We start from the raw sequence: 15,342 nt of genomic DNA on the forward strand, positions 1-15,342 counted from the left end.
AAATGTCCATGGACAGAGGAATGGATAAAGATGTGGTATATGTACACAATGGAATACTACTCAGCCATAAAAAAGGAATGAAATAATGCCATTTGCAGCAACATGGATGCAACTAGAGATTATCATACTAAGTCCGAAAGAGAAAGACAAATACCGTATGATATCACTTATATGTGGAATCTAAAATATGACACAAATGAACCTATCTATGAAACAGAAACACGGACATAGAGAACAGATTTGTGATTGCCAAGGGGGAGGGGGTTGGGATGAGCAGATGCAAACTATTATATATAGAATGGATAAACAACAAGGTCCTACTGTATAGCACTGGGAACTATATTCAATATCCTATGATAAACCATAATGAAAAAGAATAAATAAAATAAATAAAAAATATATAGAATATATAAAATATATATATAAAATATATAGAAATATATGGAAATATATAAAATATATAGAAAAGAATAAATAAAATAAATAAAAAAGATGTGGTATATATATGTATATATGTGTATATATGTGTGTGTATATGTATATCTATACATATACACGATGGAATATTACACAGCCATTAAAAAGAATGAAATAATGCCATTTGCATTATTTATTATTTGCATGGATGGACCTAGAGATTATCATACTAAGTGAAGTAAGTCAGAGAAAAACAAGTATCGTATGATATCACTTATACATGGAATCTAAAAAACAGTACCAGTGAACTTATTTATAAAACAGAAACAGACTCACAGGCATAGAAAACAAAGTTATGGTTACCAAAGGGGAAGGGAAGAGGGATAAATTGGGAGCGTGGGATTAACAAATACACATTACTATATATAAACAACAAGGATTTACTGCATAGCACAGGGAACTATATTCAATACCTTGTAATAAAGTATAATGGAAAAGAATTGAAAAAAAGAATACAGATATATACACATATATATGTATAATGGAATCACTTGGTTGTATACCTGAAACTAACGCAATATTGTGAATCAACTGTACTTCAATAAAAATGAAAAGTGTTAAGATCACAAAAGACAAGAAAAGAGTGAGGAACTGGTAACTGAGATTAGAGGAGGAGACATGACCATGAAATGCAACGTAGGATCCTGCAGAGGATCCGGGAATAGAAAAAGGAAAAACGTGTGAAATCCAAATACAAACCGTGGTTGAATGAACAGCATGGCACCAATGTTCATTTCTTAGTTTTGATCATTGTACTACGGTGATGCTAGTTATTAACGTTAGCAGAAGCTGGGTGAAGGGTACACGGAAACTCTCTACTATCTTGGCAGGTTTTCTGCAAGTCTCAAATTATTTCAAAATACAAAATGTTCATAAAAGACGCTGGTATTGGGTGAGGGACAAGTCTATATCATTTTTCTATGTTCTACCCAAAAAAATGCTTCAGTGAAACGTGACTGACCACCGCACACGCTGATGACCAATAACGTATGTATGTCTGTACAGGTGACAGATGGTAGCCCCAAACATCTGTGCTATTTAATTACTTCCTTCGTGCCTCAAAGGCCTCGAGGGCTCTGGAAATGACTATTTTTCAGTGTGATGGGCTTGAGGGAAGATTACTGGGGGAATGGTTTTCCCCCTCTTCCAATGTTCCCTCAATTAGCGCAACTCCTGGCCTCTCTAGACCTCTATTCCCTCTTCCCCAAGGGAGGTGGAGTGACATATCTGATTGGTAAATTTAAGAAGACTAAACAGGGCACACGCTGTTCATCCCCTTCCTTATCTTTCTTGGCAGTGAGTGGCTCATAGCAAACAGGTGGTCTGCCCTGCTCCCCGGGTCAAGAAACGTCCTTCTCTGGCTTTGTTTGGACTGGGTAAACCAGCTAATTTGAAGATGCTAGTTTGGAAAACTGGTTGACTTTCACCCCCAAAGCTATTCCCTCCAACCTAGTCTTTCTTAGTAACAATGGTGATCTTTTGGGCCTCATTTGTCTTGTTCCTTGTTTTATTTCTCAATTTGCTCAGAACCTGGGTAAGAAAGAAGGCTGATAACCACTGGGTACCCTCTAAACCCCACCAGGTTCTATTTGACCCAGTTTGCACAGTGTTCTAGAATTTAATTCTATAGCGATCGTCTGTGGGATTGGGAAGCATTTTCCAACTAATCTTCTGCTCCAATAGCCTCTGGACTTGGAGAATCAGAAACAAAAACTATTTAACATTTTTTTTTTTTAAGAAGATGTTGGGGGTAGGAGTTTATTAATTAATTAATTTATTTTTGGCTGTGTTGGGTCTTCGTTTCTGTGCGAGGGCTTTCTCTAGTTGTGGCAAGCGGGGGCCACTCTTCATCGCAGGGCGCGGGCCTCTCACTATCGCCGCCTCTCTGGTTGCGGAGCACAGGCTCCAGGCTCGCAGGCTCAGTAATTGTGGCTCACGGGGCTAGTTGCTCCGCGGCATGTGGGATCTTCCCAGACCAGGGCTCGAACCCGTGTCCCCTGCACTGGCAGGCAGATTCTCAACCACTGTGCCACCAGGGAAGCCCTAAAGAGAGCTTTTAATAGTCCATTACTTTTCACCCCATGTTGTATAATTTAGTTCTAAAGTCGAACTTTGATGGCAAACCGCTACTTGTGTGAATGCCCCTCTGGGAGTAAGGCTAATCTTCCTCTACTCGAAAAATCACCAACACTTACTGCACCGGAGTTATGATTACACTACAGTAACTATTCCATGCAGGACTAGGAACAGCTCCTCAAGGCAAAATGCTTGGAAATGGGTAACCGGAATGAACTATATGCATTTTCAGTGAGTTTTGAAAGAAACTGGGAGAAAAAAATTCTTCAATTTGTTCCCGAGTATTTTTTTTTTCTCTTAAAGAACACCGTGTGAGGAATTTTGATAGTCTCTGCATTCTAATGAGGACATTTCGGGAAGAAGCAGCTTATCTACACGTACTTGTGCCTTGTTACTGCCACGATGGGCACCATTCATCAGACATAAAAGGAGGAGAAGACCTGGAGGTAGTTTTTTCCTGGACAATTCTGTGTTCTGCCTCTTAAGTACTTTTCCTTTGCCGTGGATGTGAATATTTTAAAAGCCAAAGATGCCCCAGCCACTGGAGCTGCAGATGGCCACAGGAAGGAAACAAGAATGCTAACATTTTTTAAACGGCCAAATAACAAGGGAGGCGCCAGGGTCTGTGTTGCACATGCGTACTGACACCGAGCCGTCCGCCCAGCCTGGCCTAGTTTGGTGGAACCAGAAATTCAGGGTAACGCAAAGGCACCCGACTGACCCCTACGGGCAAAAACAAACGTGTCTGTTCAAACAACGGCCACAGCATCAAGAACACAGACATGAAACAAGATACCTCAAGAACGTTCTCTTTCCTCATGACAGGGAGGTGTTAACTTCATTATTCAGAAGGCTTTGATTATCCCTTTCAAAAGTTTTTGTTGTTGAGTTTAATTTTCAAGGCTGTTAACCACGGATGCCACCTTAATTATAGCAAGCAACCCACCCATAATGTACGATGCCAACTGTTAGTTTTACTTGAGTTTCACATGAGATGTGGACTTCTCTGCTCATTTATAACTTTCTGAGCCAGGAAGCTTTCTGCACAGACACTTGCTTTTCCTCAGCTGGTGTCTTTGTTCCCCAGTTTGCCGTGGGGGACTGAGGGAACAGATATTTATGACTTATTATCTCACTATTAACAGTGCCCTTCAGTGATTTATGAAACTGTGCTCTTGCATGTTTAACCCTGAAGGCCTTCTCATTATTGTTCCAAAATGGCAACGTTAACATCACGGGGCCCAAAGATGAACAATCAGTTTCTTGCACACAAATTTACCCGAATTAGGGACAACAGAGTCCTCGGTGGCATAATGGCTCCAGATGGGATGGGCCGAGAACATTGAATCATTTGACTCAAGGCACCCTTGTATTCATCGCCACGAACACATCATTCTCTGCTGTAGAAAATATCCTCACACTAAAATTTAGTTATACCCTTACAGCTCATCATTCAGTGAACCAAGATTCTGAAATGTCACATACACCTTGAACTAAACGTCGGGACATCACTTGCTAGCGTATGTACTTCTTTCCCTTTCCAAAATGTGACGGGTGGGAAATTCCCTGTGGTCCAGTGGTTAGGACTCCACGCTGCCACTGCAGGGGGCACAGGTTCGATCCCTGGTCTGGGAACTAAGATCCTGCGTGTCCCACAGCACAGCCAAAAGGGAAACACGTGACAGTGATTCATGATGGAGGTCCTCTGACGACGCATTTCAGTGTTTGTTTTACGCAAAAGAGCGGGTGATGTTCGGGCGAGGAAATCATCCCTGTTATTTCTCCAGGGGGCCTGGAAGCACTATGCTGGATTCTTTCCGGTTTTGTGCAAGGATTTCTCAAAAGGTGATTTGGCAGACACTGACAGTCGGCCACCCGATAGCCACCCTCTGCTTTCTTCCTTACAGCAAACGGTGGCCATGAGACAACATTCTGATCAATGAAAGATAAGGAGAAGGCTCTTGGGGGGACTTTGGGAGAGATTTTGTTTTCTTGTTAAAAGGAAAAGCTGGAGAGAAAAGCTCCTTGGTGCTATCCCTTCCCTTTAATTGAATATAAGTAGCCACCTTGTGACCAAGAGGCAATTGGCCTCAGGACAAAAAGCCAATGCTTAGGAAAATGGAGAAAACCTGGGTCTTTGATGACATCACTGAGTTGCGGAAGCAACCCCAGGACATCCTTCTTCTGGATCATCTTGTTAGGTAAACAATACAGGCCTTTAAGACTCAAGTCTCCATTGCTTGCCACTAAAGACATTCTTAAGTGATACAGAAAGTGAGGTCCAGAGTGGAGGTAAGAACATAAAGGAACCAGCAGCAGCAATGGCTGGTTCTCTTTTGAAACTATGTCCCATAAACCAATGAGGGGAACAGACCTAAATGCTTCTTGACGCCTGAAGCTACTGCAGCCAGAACTTCTTCGAGCTTCAACGTAAGAATGACATCCAGGTCTTATGACAATGATATTAATGATATTCAATAAACAGGGCAAGAATACAAGCGATTAGTTGGATTCTTAGAGCCTAGTGAAAGTGTTAAGTGCAAGACAGACCATGGGAGAACAAAAACATAAAACAGAGTCTTTTTTTTTTTCTGCTTCTCTCTGTGGTTTAATTTTCCAAAACCAAATGGTTTAGAAGTACATCCCCCAGCTGAAAGTCTGGATTGCCTCTGTCTCGTGGGACCTATCCGTTTGTATTTTAAACTCGCATCTCCTGTGCGGGAGAGGCCTGGGGAGAGGGAACAGAGATTTGTTGGGGGAATATGACTGCATATGGAGGGACTGGTTTTCTTCCTAAGGGAGTTCATGACAAAGGCAGATCTCAATGTAACAGAGTTCCAAATACTTAAACCTCCAGCTGATAGAACTGGCTGGGTGGTGACCTGTTCTCAGCTTGAGTACCAAGTTAGTGGAATGTTGCAGAAGTAGGGTGTGCGTGTGTTTCCAGAAAACACTCCTATTCAAAGCACATCCTTAAAAGCTGACCTACTAGAAAAACTGGGGTGGATTACACTTCAGAGTTGTTCCTTAAATGACATTAACAGGCCTGAGTAGACTCTTTCCAGTTTAACGAAAAAGCAAAAAGTATATTCAACTTATCTTTGTTCTTTGCTTCCTCTTATGATAGAGATTTAAGCGCCCTCATTTTCGACATAATATTTAAAAAATAGCAACAGATAAACCTATTTATTTTAGCTTGAAACTTGATTTTTCAAGCATACTCATTCAGCAAATATTTATGGGATATCTGCATAGCAGTGAGTGAGTGTAAGTATATGTGTGTGAAAGAGAGGTAGGGAAGGAGGGGGAGAAACAGAGAAATGCTGAGAGACCGAGAGAGACACAGGAAGAGGGAGGCAGGCACAGTGGGCTTTCAGGAGCCCTGGGCACAGAAATGAACACCGGCAATGGACGTTAGTGAATGAAGCTACAATTCAATTCGATTAGGAAAGGATGCTCTAAAGTACTAAAGGGTCCTGCGCCAGCCAAACTGCTGGCTGGAGAACACTGACCAAACATAAAATTGTCAGAGCAGCCCTCTGTCATTCTCCTGTCATCACCGACACCAGGCAAGGTCAATTCCAGAAGCACAGGTAAGCAGGGCCCCCGGCTGGCTTTTACACACGGACCCAGGTTTTACACGGATGGTTTAGCCTCTCTGAATCTCAACCCACTCTTAGGTAGAACTGCCTCTGACCTGCTTTTCTTTTTTTTTTTCCCTTCCAACAGCCAGTGACAGGTTGAGTAGAATGATGTTTGGCCTCTTTAAAGAAAGTCAGCGAACTCTTCCCTCTCCAGGTGCGGTCCCACCCACTCGCCGCCTTTCTCTCTGAAGCCAGGGAAATTCTCGAAAGATGATATCTCACGGCTGGCTTTGAAGCCGAGATCCATTTGGATGTCCTCACTGGGTGGAAAACTCATCAACCTGCCTAGCCTCTTGGTATCTCTGAAGTTACCGGAGACCTGAGTGTTTTGCCAGATTCTGCATAAGCAACAACGAAACAGTGCACAAAACCCGTCACCCAGCATCACGTCGGGCGCTCTTTGAAGCAGCCTCAGTGCAGGGCATCCGCAGCTGCTGTGCACATTCATATTCACAGCGAGCACAGCACGCTGGACCACGGCGCGGGGAGGGCTGAGAGCCTCTCCGGGTATCACCGGCTCCTGGCGCTGTCTCCACCCATCCTCCGCTCTCACCGACAAGTCCAAGAAATAGAAGAACATCAAAAGCTATTGTCCATGTGCAGTGAGAAATGAAATGCCCTGGACCAAGTATCACAACTTCCTTAGAATAATGCAACACTTCAATCACTTTTGCACCTGGATCCCTCTCCTGGTTTATTGCAAAGTCAGAAAGGTGGGAATCAGCGTTGCGCACTATTCCTGCTTTATTCTATTTAAATGCATTGTTGAATAAAAAGCAATTTATTACCAACTTTTTATGGTTTCGCCTTATCGAAAGCACTTAATTCAGTTCCTCTGCTGCTTTGCTTTGGACTGTTGAAGGCAATCAGAAGGTTGGAAGTAATTTATTAATAAGGGAACATGTGGTATAGTTTTGGCTGGTGAAAATGGTTCCTGAATCACAATATAGCCACAGCCCAAAGTTTACCGTGGATAGAAGGAATTAGTGACATATATCATAATTCTTTTGTTTATTCACAGGATGATTCATCACAGGTTTGATTGAAGCTCCTACTTTATAGATATGGCCTTTTGTGGAATGCCCAAGGGAGGAAACATTGTCCTCTACCAGCAATTCTCTTCCCCCAAAATACAATCACTTGCACCACAAGGCAAAGAAGGATTCAGCTTAGTCTTTGAGAGGGAAAGAAAAGAAAAGAAACTTATACCTTCTGAAGGAGCGAACAGCTGTGCCTACATAAAGACTCTAATCAGTCACTTGGTTTGGGAGAAAAAGGCTAGATTTGCACATGTTTACTGAGTATTCCTTGTAGATGATCAAATCACACCAGAATCCCATTTCCTTAACTACAATCTCTCCCCAGAATACTTCTCAACCTGCTCAACCCTCAAGCTTTCTCAAGGGAAGAAAGGGAAATGGACGCATCAAGATGCTTAAGCCCTCAGGAAAGAAAACTACAGTCTTCTCATCTGTGAAATTATAAATGAAGATCTCTTCTAGCCCAAGAGGTGCAGGATGCTTGAGGGCTATGGTCTATGGGTGAGGCCGGATGTTGGGATGGGCAGCTGGGATCACTGATAAGAGCTTCTGGCATCAGGAATAGCCCACCCAAGATGCCTGAGGATTCTTGTGGCTAACAAACGAATTCAAGGTCCCCTCAGGGAAAAGCAGATTAACAGACGGCAATGGATAGGGAGGCGATGAATGGGAAGCCCAGTGCTGGGTCCTTTGCCCCACAGCTCCCTTGGACAGCTTACTCTTGGCACAGGTTTTTAGTTCCACTCAGCAAACTGGCTAATTAGCCCCTGGAGTTCCAGGTTCACAGCCATGCCCTCTCCTACCCCATCTCATCCCACCCCACTCTAATTGAGGGACTTGCCAAGCCTGAGTTTCCCCTTCAGACCCCTGTACGAGCAACAGGAAAGGTGCACTTCAAAATGGGATGTGAAAAGAGTGCACCTTGAAAACATTATCCTAAGCGAGAGAAGTCAGTCACGAAAAATCACATTTTCTGTGATTCCATTTACAGGAAATGTCCAGCAGAGGCAAATCCACAGGGACAGAAAGTAGATTAGTGGTTCCCAGATTAGTGACAGCTAACGGTTACAGGGTTTCTTTTTGGGGTGATGAAAACGTTCTGGAATTAGATTATATTCACAACTCTGTGAATATACTAAAAACAAATCAATTATACACTCTAAAAGGATGTCTTGTATGGTACGTAAATTATATCTCAAAAAAGTTGTAATTAAAATCCAGAAAAGAAATGGTATTAGAGTGATCGAAAAAATTCCAGGGAAGAAAAAAGGACTTGAATTCCAGTCCCACTGGCTGCGTGGTCCTGAGCAAATTGCTACATCTCTCTGCATCTCAGATTTACCAGCTATCAAGTGAATATATTATCTCACTGCGAACCTTCCAGGCTAAGAATAAGGACCCTATTATAAGGAATGAAAGGTTACATGCAAGGACTCCTTCAGTCTGAGAAATGAAGAAGTAATATGTAAAGTAACTTAGGCTCAGGTGTCTGGGCCAGCCTTCAGAGGCAGCTACGGAGAGTGAACGAAGCAACTCCTGGTGAGCATTCCGGCAGGTTTCCCCCTTTAGTACTGGTGCCTTAAGGTGGTTATACTGACAGCATTCCTCACTGCCTTGCTGTATCTCATAAGAAGACAGGTGGCCTGTTTCTACATATTACAGCAGAGAAAGCTAAGCCCCTGGGATGTTAAGTAACCTCTTTAAAGTTACCAAGCCTGGGAAACCTGGAGCATGGCTCCTCGCTCCCTAAAGGTGATGGACACCCTTTCCATTCAACTGCTGACAACAGGGGTTAGGGCGTGGGCTACTACTGCACAGTGCGATAATAAACCTTTCCCAGGTTTGGGCATGAGAACCTAAGTCAGTCAATCAGAGAAAAAAAGAAAGAGAAAGGGAGGGAGAGAGGAAGGTAGGCAAGAAGGAAAGAAGGTGGGAAGGGGAGAGGGAGAGACAGAAAGCAGGCTGTATATTCAGATCTTTTTATTTCAGGAATATGTAAGGGAAGCAGATTTCCTTTTCAAAGTTCAAAAGGAAACGGTGTGTTTTGTTTTCATAGTTCGTTTCATTTTTCACTTGGGAGAAAAAACCCAGCTTTGAAGCCTCTCTGTTTAAACTCATTAGGAAAACCATCAATGATGGAAGCTTTCATGAAATCGCAGTGGGAGGAATTAAGTGTTATGGGAGAAGCTGGATCAATCTTCAAACGTTTCATCTCTGGAGATGGGAGGTCAGCCCTGGCTGCTTGTTCAGCTGGAAAGTTAACATAAACAAATACTTTACGTACTGGAGAGTCCGAGGGACTAATGACATTTGATATTCACCCTCTGAAGACCTCCTCAGAAGTCGGCTATGCCTGCCACATGAAAAAGATGGATGCATCTTGAGAACTAAGTGAACAGTCGGATTGGCAAAATGTCTTGCTCTGGAGAGAAAGGTGTTCTTTCAGGGTCCCACTGGAAAGGAGGCAGTGATATTGACATTCATCGCACGGAATCTTTCCCCGTGTGATTCATAACATTATTGAGGTTGGCATGGAAACCTTTTTAAGCAGGGCCGGTGTTCATATATGAGAATATCTTTCTTGACACCTGAATCTTTTTTATTTTAAAGTTTTTTAATCTGTTGCAGTCTCCTTGGCAAAGTTAAAGTATGGTGATTATTTTTTCATTTTTGTTCTTTACTTTATTCTTAGAGTGGAGTCCATAGCCCATCTCAGTGATGCAAAATGGATTTGAGAACGAGAAAGTAAGGGCTACAGGTAGGATGTTCAAAAGGGAGATGACAGGAGAGAAGAGGTAAGAGAAAAAGATATGGAGCAGATAAAGGGCACTAGAAGATTAACAAACATCACTGGTACTCTGAACAAAGATGTTCTGGGGAAAAGAAGTTAGAAAACGTCTTTGTACGATCTGAACAGCTACAAAAAAGGAGGATGCAATATTTTGACTTCTCTTCTCACAAGAATCATGTTCGTGTGTGTTAATTGATATAGGCAAAATTTAAAAATATACGCTCATACATCTATATGCCACGTGTGTGCATGTGTGTGGGCTTTAAAGAATCCGGGTATAAAGGGACTCTGATACAATACTGATAAGCAAAATTGGCCCTTCTTCCTGCCAGGACCACCCCAAAGACAAACTACAGCCTGTTATTGTAAATCTTGGTGAAACTAAGCAGAGCACAGCCTTAAGAGAACATAGGCCGTGGTCAGCTTTCCACTGCTTTCTGCTAAGAGTGGGTGACTGATTAGAGACCCCAGGTCCTCTCTTGCTATCCCCTTATCTTTTGATAGCTCATGGGAAAATAAGGCATAAAATTACCCTGTCCAAGGCATCGAGCCATCCCTGCCCAACTTAATGAGCAACTAACGAACCCAAAAGGAAAGTAGCCATCACTTATACAGCCATAAGGTAGATGCAACATGGCATATAAATCAGTGAACTCGTGTACTGCAAAACAGACAGTTTAATGCCTGTTGCAAAGGATGGGTGAAGAGATCGATTGGCTTACTGATTCAGACCATGAACTTTCTCGCAATATACTGCATTTAACTTTTAAATAACGTTTAGGAGAACCTGTAACATTTTGCTCAGTGGCAGAGCTATATTTTGCTAGGGGCAGAAATTGGCTAGTCTATAAAAATTAAATTACGCCCCTTTCACTGTATCTAGTCAAGAGGAAAAACTCTAATTACAAGATTGCACTGTCAAACAAACGCAGATTCACGTTCCTTATACCCTGGTTTTAAAATTCATGGGCGGGGGGCTTCTATTCCGAAGTGAAAATCGATATTTGAAATATTTTGCGGAGGGCAGTGATAGGCGAAAGCAAGAGAAATGTCATTATCAAGGGTGCTGGTTCATAGACACTAACTCATTAAGTGCAGAGCTGGAGAGAACAAGTCATTCATTATGCAAACATTTAAATATCAGTTAGTAAGGACAATGAAAGACGCCTTCTCTTCCCCACAACCCATGCCTTATTTCCCCATAAATGACCAAAAGGAAAAGGAGCAGAGAATCATCTCAGCATCTAATAGGAATGCCGCTCTGGGGAATAGGTAAAGGTCCTGCCAGTTGGTTCTCCTGTTCTTACAAAATCCACTTTGTGGCTCGTGCGCTCAACCCAGTTCACTAAGCCTATTAGGTGAGACTGGTGGGTGTGAGGATTGTCTAAGTCTTTAGCACTTTACCTCAATTATCTTTGCAGGCAACCCTGGCAGCATATTTTACTGTGTAAGATGCTGGCCCAGGAAGCAGGTGCCTCGCAGTAACCATTGGCTGACAGACGTGGACCAGACATCTAATTTCTCTGGCCCTCGTTTCCTCCTCTATAACACAAAAAGGTTGGTCCAGACCAGCAGTTCTCAATTCAGGGCACCCCATGGTCACCTGCGGGGGCTGACCCACGGCCAGTTACACCACAGACTTCCAGAACTGGCCTCTTCAAGGAGGGGCCCAGACATGTGGACTTGAACAAAAGTCCCAGATTCCAATGTGCACCCTTGACTATAAATCAACTACCCACTATGGTTTATCCCCGTAAATATGATTCTTCTGTTGTTATATTTACTTATAATCTTTATGCAAAGGTAGGTAGGTTAGTTTTTGTGTATGAGCTGCAAAAGGTGGTGAACTTTCTCTGTTAAAGGAGAAATTCAGGAAGTGGTTATACGAGATGGAGTAGAAAGAAGATTGCTAACCCCCCTTTCGTAATTTTTCTTGTAGAAAAGTGTGTATGATTTTTCAAAAAATTAAAACAACAACAATAACAGCAACAAAAGCCCTTCCGATTCCAAAGCGCTAAAATTCTTGGAACAGTATATGTTACTGATCAACACAAACGATTCTGACTTCGATTCCTAATAGCATCACTGAACAGGTGGGACTTCCTTGCTCCAGAGGGGAGAAGTTGACCCTGCAGTGTAATTAAACACGGTGGGTCGTGGCCTGGGGAAATAAGGGCCTCAGCACAGGGAAAGAGCCTCCTACGCAGGGCACACAACAGGAGTGAGCTGTTGCTACCGTGATGAGTATACTACGCTGTGGTCACTTAACAATCAGAGGTTTTAGGTTGGCTCTCCAGCCCTGCCAACAAGGGGAAGGTTAATAGCCACTTAAACTGATTGGTCTCCAGCCATCACATGATGACAATGGAAGCGCCTTGGAAATTTCAGCCCACTCCCCCTCCTGCCCCCATCCTTCCACGACCATCGCACTTTAAGCACAGAAACGTGCATTTGGCTGATTTCTATTGAATTCAGGCTAAGAATGCCTGGTTTCCACGTGTGCAGAGCTTGCATCCTTTCCCTAATAACCGGCTTTCCCTTTGAGCCCATCAACTGTTTCTGCTTCTCAAGCTTCACGACTGAGCTTGCCTTATTTCTCCAGTGTCTGTCACCCTCTAGCCTATGACATGTGGTGGGAGAAACCTGCTTTGGTGACAAAATGCCCGCCTTGACTGAGCTAATAGCAACTTCAGGTCAGGCACTGATGGACTTAGCGCTGCAGCTCTGCGGGGAGAAGCTAGGCGTTATCAGGCCAGCACTGCCTTTTTTTTTTTTTTTTTTACAGTGTGTGGTGGAGGAGAGGGGGAAGTTAGATGAAAAACCACACTTTGAAAATGGAGTTTGTAATGTTCACCTCAGATACACTTTTAGAGAGCAAGAAATTTGGTTCACAGCTTGTCCTCTTCTCGTGGCAACCATATCCCAGGTTATGATATATGATACCCAGGTAAGCATTGGCCTAGAGGACGATGAGAAAGTTTCACATCCCCATTTTTGTCTGGCTCTAAACTACTGCCTGGAAGAAAGCTACAGATGTTTGAGAGACACAGTAAAGTGTTCGAAGTGATTCCGAGGAAAATTACGGGAGTTCCTCAGGTAGAAAGGCCATCATCCATTTTTGCTCACATAAAATTCCCAGAAACAAGCAGAAAAGAAACAACCTGTTAGAATCACGCGTGTCAATCTTAGCTATAGAATCATCACTACGTTTTGTTTTGCCTTTTTAACAGTCCGAATCCCATATGACAAAACAATGCATGCATGTTTGAGACGTTATTCTTGCGAGCGATTACGTTTCAGACTTTTCAGAAAAGTGATTCTGGTGGAAAGACTCCACACCTAGACTGCTAATGACCTATGAAAAAAAGAGCCTTTAAAGTTGCCTGCACGCACGCCACGTCACAGCACAGCGACCAGCTATCTGCTCCCCAGGTTACTATGTGGTAAGCCACAAGGCACTTCCAGGCCCTTCTCTGGGAAGAAACTACTTTCCCAAGGTGCTCACTTTAAAACTAGAGCCCTTGCGTGAATCTGCCAGCGGGGTAAGGGAAATCACTTAACAAGCTGGACCCTTCACCAGGCTCCGTGGGCAGGGCAGTTCAGCCAACTCAAGAGAAGCAGCGCTTGGGTGCACTGAATATCATTCACCCATCTTTTCAACATCCTTATGATGGCAAAGTCTATGTTCATGGACCTGACCTTGGCATTGAAACTCCAGTTCACCCGTTTCCCCAAAGTTCCAGTTGCACTTTTTGGGGGGCTTTGATTTCTGATGAGACTACTGGGCGGGGCTGGGGAGCCCCAGCTCCACGAGAAGACTGCAGGAAATGAGTGAGGTTTTCTCTCACAAGACCCCTTGCTTTTTTCGCCTCATGCGCAGGCCCTCTATCAGCCCACTAGGCAGCTAAGCTTGTGGGGCGGGGAACTACATTCCCTTGAAAGATCTTTGGCAAGTGCTGACCTCTGGGAACTTCAACTAGCTTCATATGTCAGGCTGACACTGCTCACAGGCTACTGTCTAGTTGCCCAAGCAGAGCCGGTTATCCATACATTTTCCAGTCTCCCGATCAGCTTTTAGGAGAGGGAGGTGAGGGCAGTCGATTAAAAGAGGAGAGCCACTCATTGAAATGCACTCCTCCCCCACAGCCATATGAGCTTCTTCTCCGGGAGAAGCCCTGGTAATTAACTCTAATGACATTAAAGTAACTTGGAACTTTTCATTTTCCCAGCTCTGGAAAAGTAAATCTGGGATAACCAGTGACTTTGCATTATATCAAAGTCAATCCCTTTTCCTGTAATGCAATGGCCCCCTCAGTCCCACCTCAGCCCAGGCTGGAGAGGGGAGGAAAAGGGGGGCTGCCGGGCTCTTACCTGCGCTTTGCTCCATCACTTCTTTCTGACACATGTCTTGAACGTTCACCGTGCAATTCACGATGAACTCGGGGGAGGAGCAGTCGTTATTTAGTTGGAATTCTTCACACTGGTAGCACTGGATTTGCAACGCAAAGCCTGCGGGACAGACGCAGTCGGATTCAGACCGGGCCGCCCCGGGACTACCCCAGAAGCCAGCATCCTGCCCCTCGCTCCAGCCACCTGCGGCGCCCTCCCTCCTGGGTCTCCCCGGAAGGCGGCCGCGGTTGAAGCCGGTAGAGGGCGGCGCGGCCACCGAAGGTCCCGCAGGATATAAAGTGGGATTTGGCCCGCGAGCCCTGGACCCACTCTCCAGAAACAAAGAGCCCATCCGACACCACACCCGGCTCTTCCCCCACGGAAGTTGAAAGGAGGGCTATGCCGCCCGAGAGCCGAGGACCTGACGTGCGTCGGCTCCAGCCTACGCCGAAGGCTTTGCCTAATTGTTAATTGGTTACAAATGAGTTAATTACTATGTCGGCACCGTTCGCGATTGCCTTCGCAGACGCCTTTTCAGTTTTCTTTGATAGTCGAAGCCGGCATCCCTGTGCTGTGGCTCCGAGGCCCCCCCAGGCGGACGAAGGGTCGGGCGCTCAATGCTGCTGCGCCCCGAGTCCCCCGCCTTTCTTCGGGACGGTTCCCGAAGCAGCAGGGGTGGCCGCGGCGTGTGGCAAGGGGCGTGCGTGCGTGTGTGCGCGCGCGCGCATCCCCGGCCGCGACACCACAGTCCTTCCTTCCCGGCTTTCAGGGCTCCGTTTGGCTAGGGCTCCCGGTGCGGGTCCCAGCTCTGCAGAGCTGGACTGGGAGCCGCTCCTGTACTGGAGCGAAGGAGCCAGACGTTTCTGTACCTCTCCCCGCCCCAGCCCGACTGCTCCGCTCGGATCTACGAGCTCGCGTCTAGACC

The 15,342-nt window shown here is 44.7% G+C and overlaps 1 protein-coding gene across 1 annotated transcript in view; it reads right to left on the minus strand.

Moving 5' to 3' along the window:
* LYPD1 (LY6/PLAUR domain containing 1) overlaps positions 1–15,342 on the minus strand; it is a 61,488-nt gene that overhangs the window by 45,350 nt on the left and 796 nt on the right. Inside the window, exon 2 of the mRNA XM_079923770.1 lies at positions 14,400–14,537. Within this exon, the coding sequence (XP_079779896.1) occupies positions 14,400–14,537 (138 nt within the window). The remainder of the gene's footprint in view (positions 1–14,399; positions 14,538–15,342) is intronic.

The sequence above is a fragment of the Stenella coeruleoalba genome (genome assembly GCF_951394435.1).
Source record: "Stenella coeruleoalba genome assembly, chromosome: 6".
Lineage (NCBI taxonomy): Eukaryota > Metazoa > Chordata > Mammalia > Artiodactyla > Delphinidae > Stenella > Stenella coeruleoalba.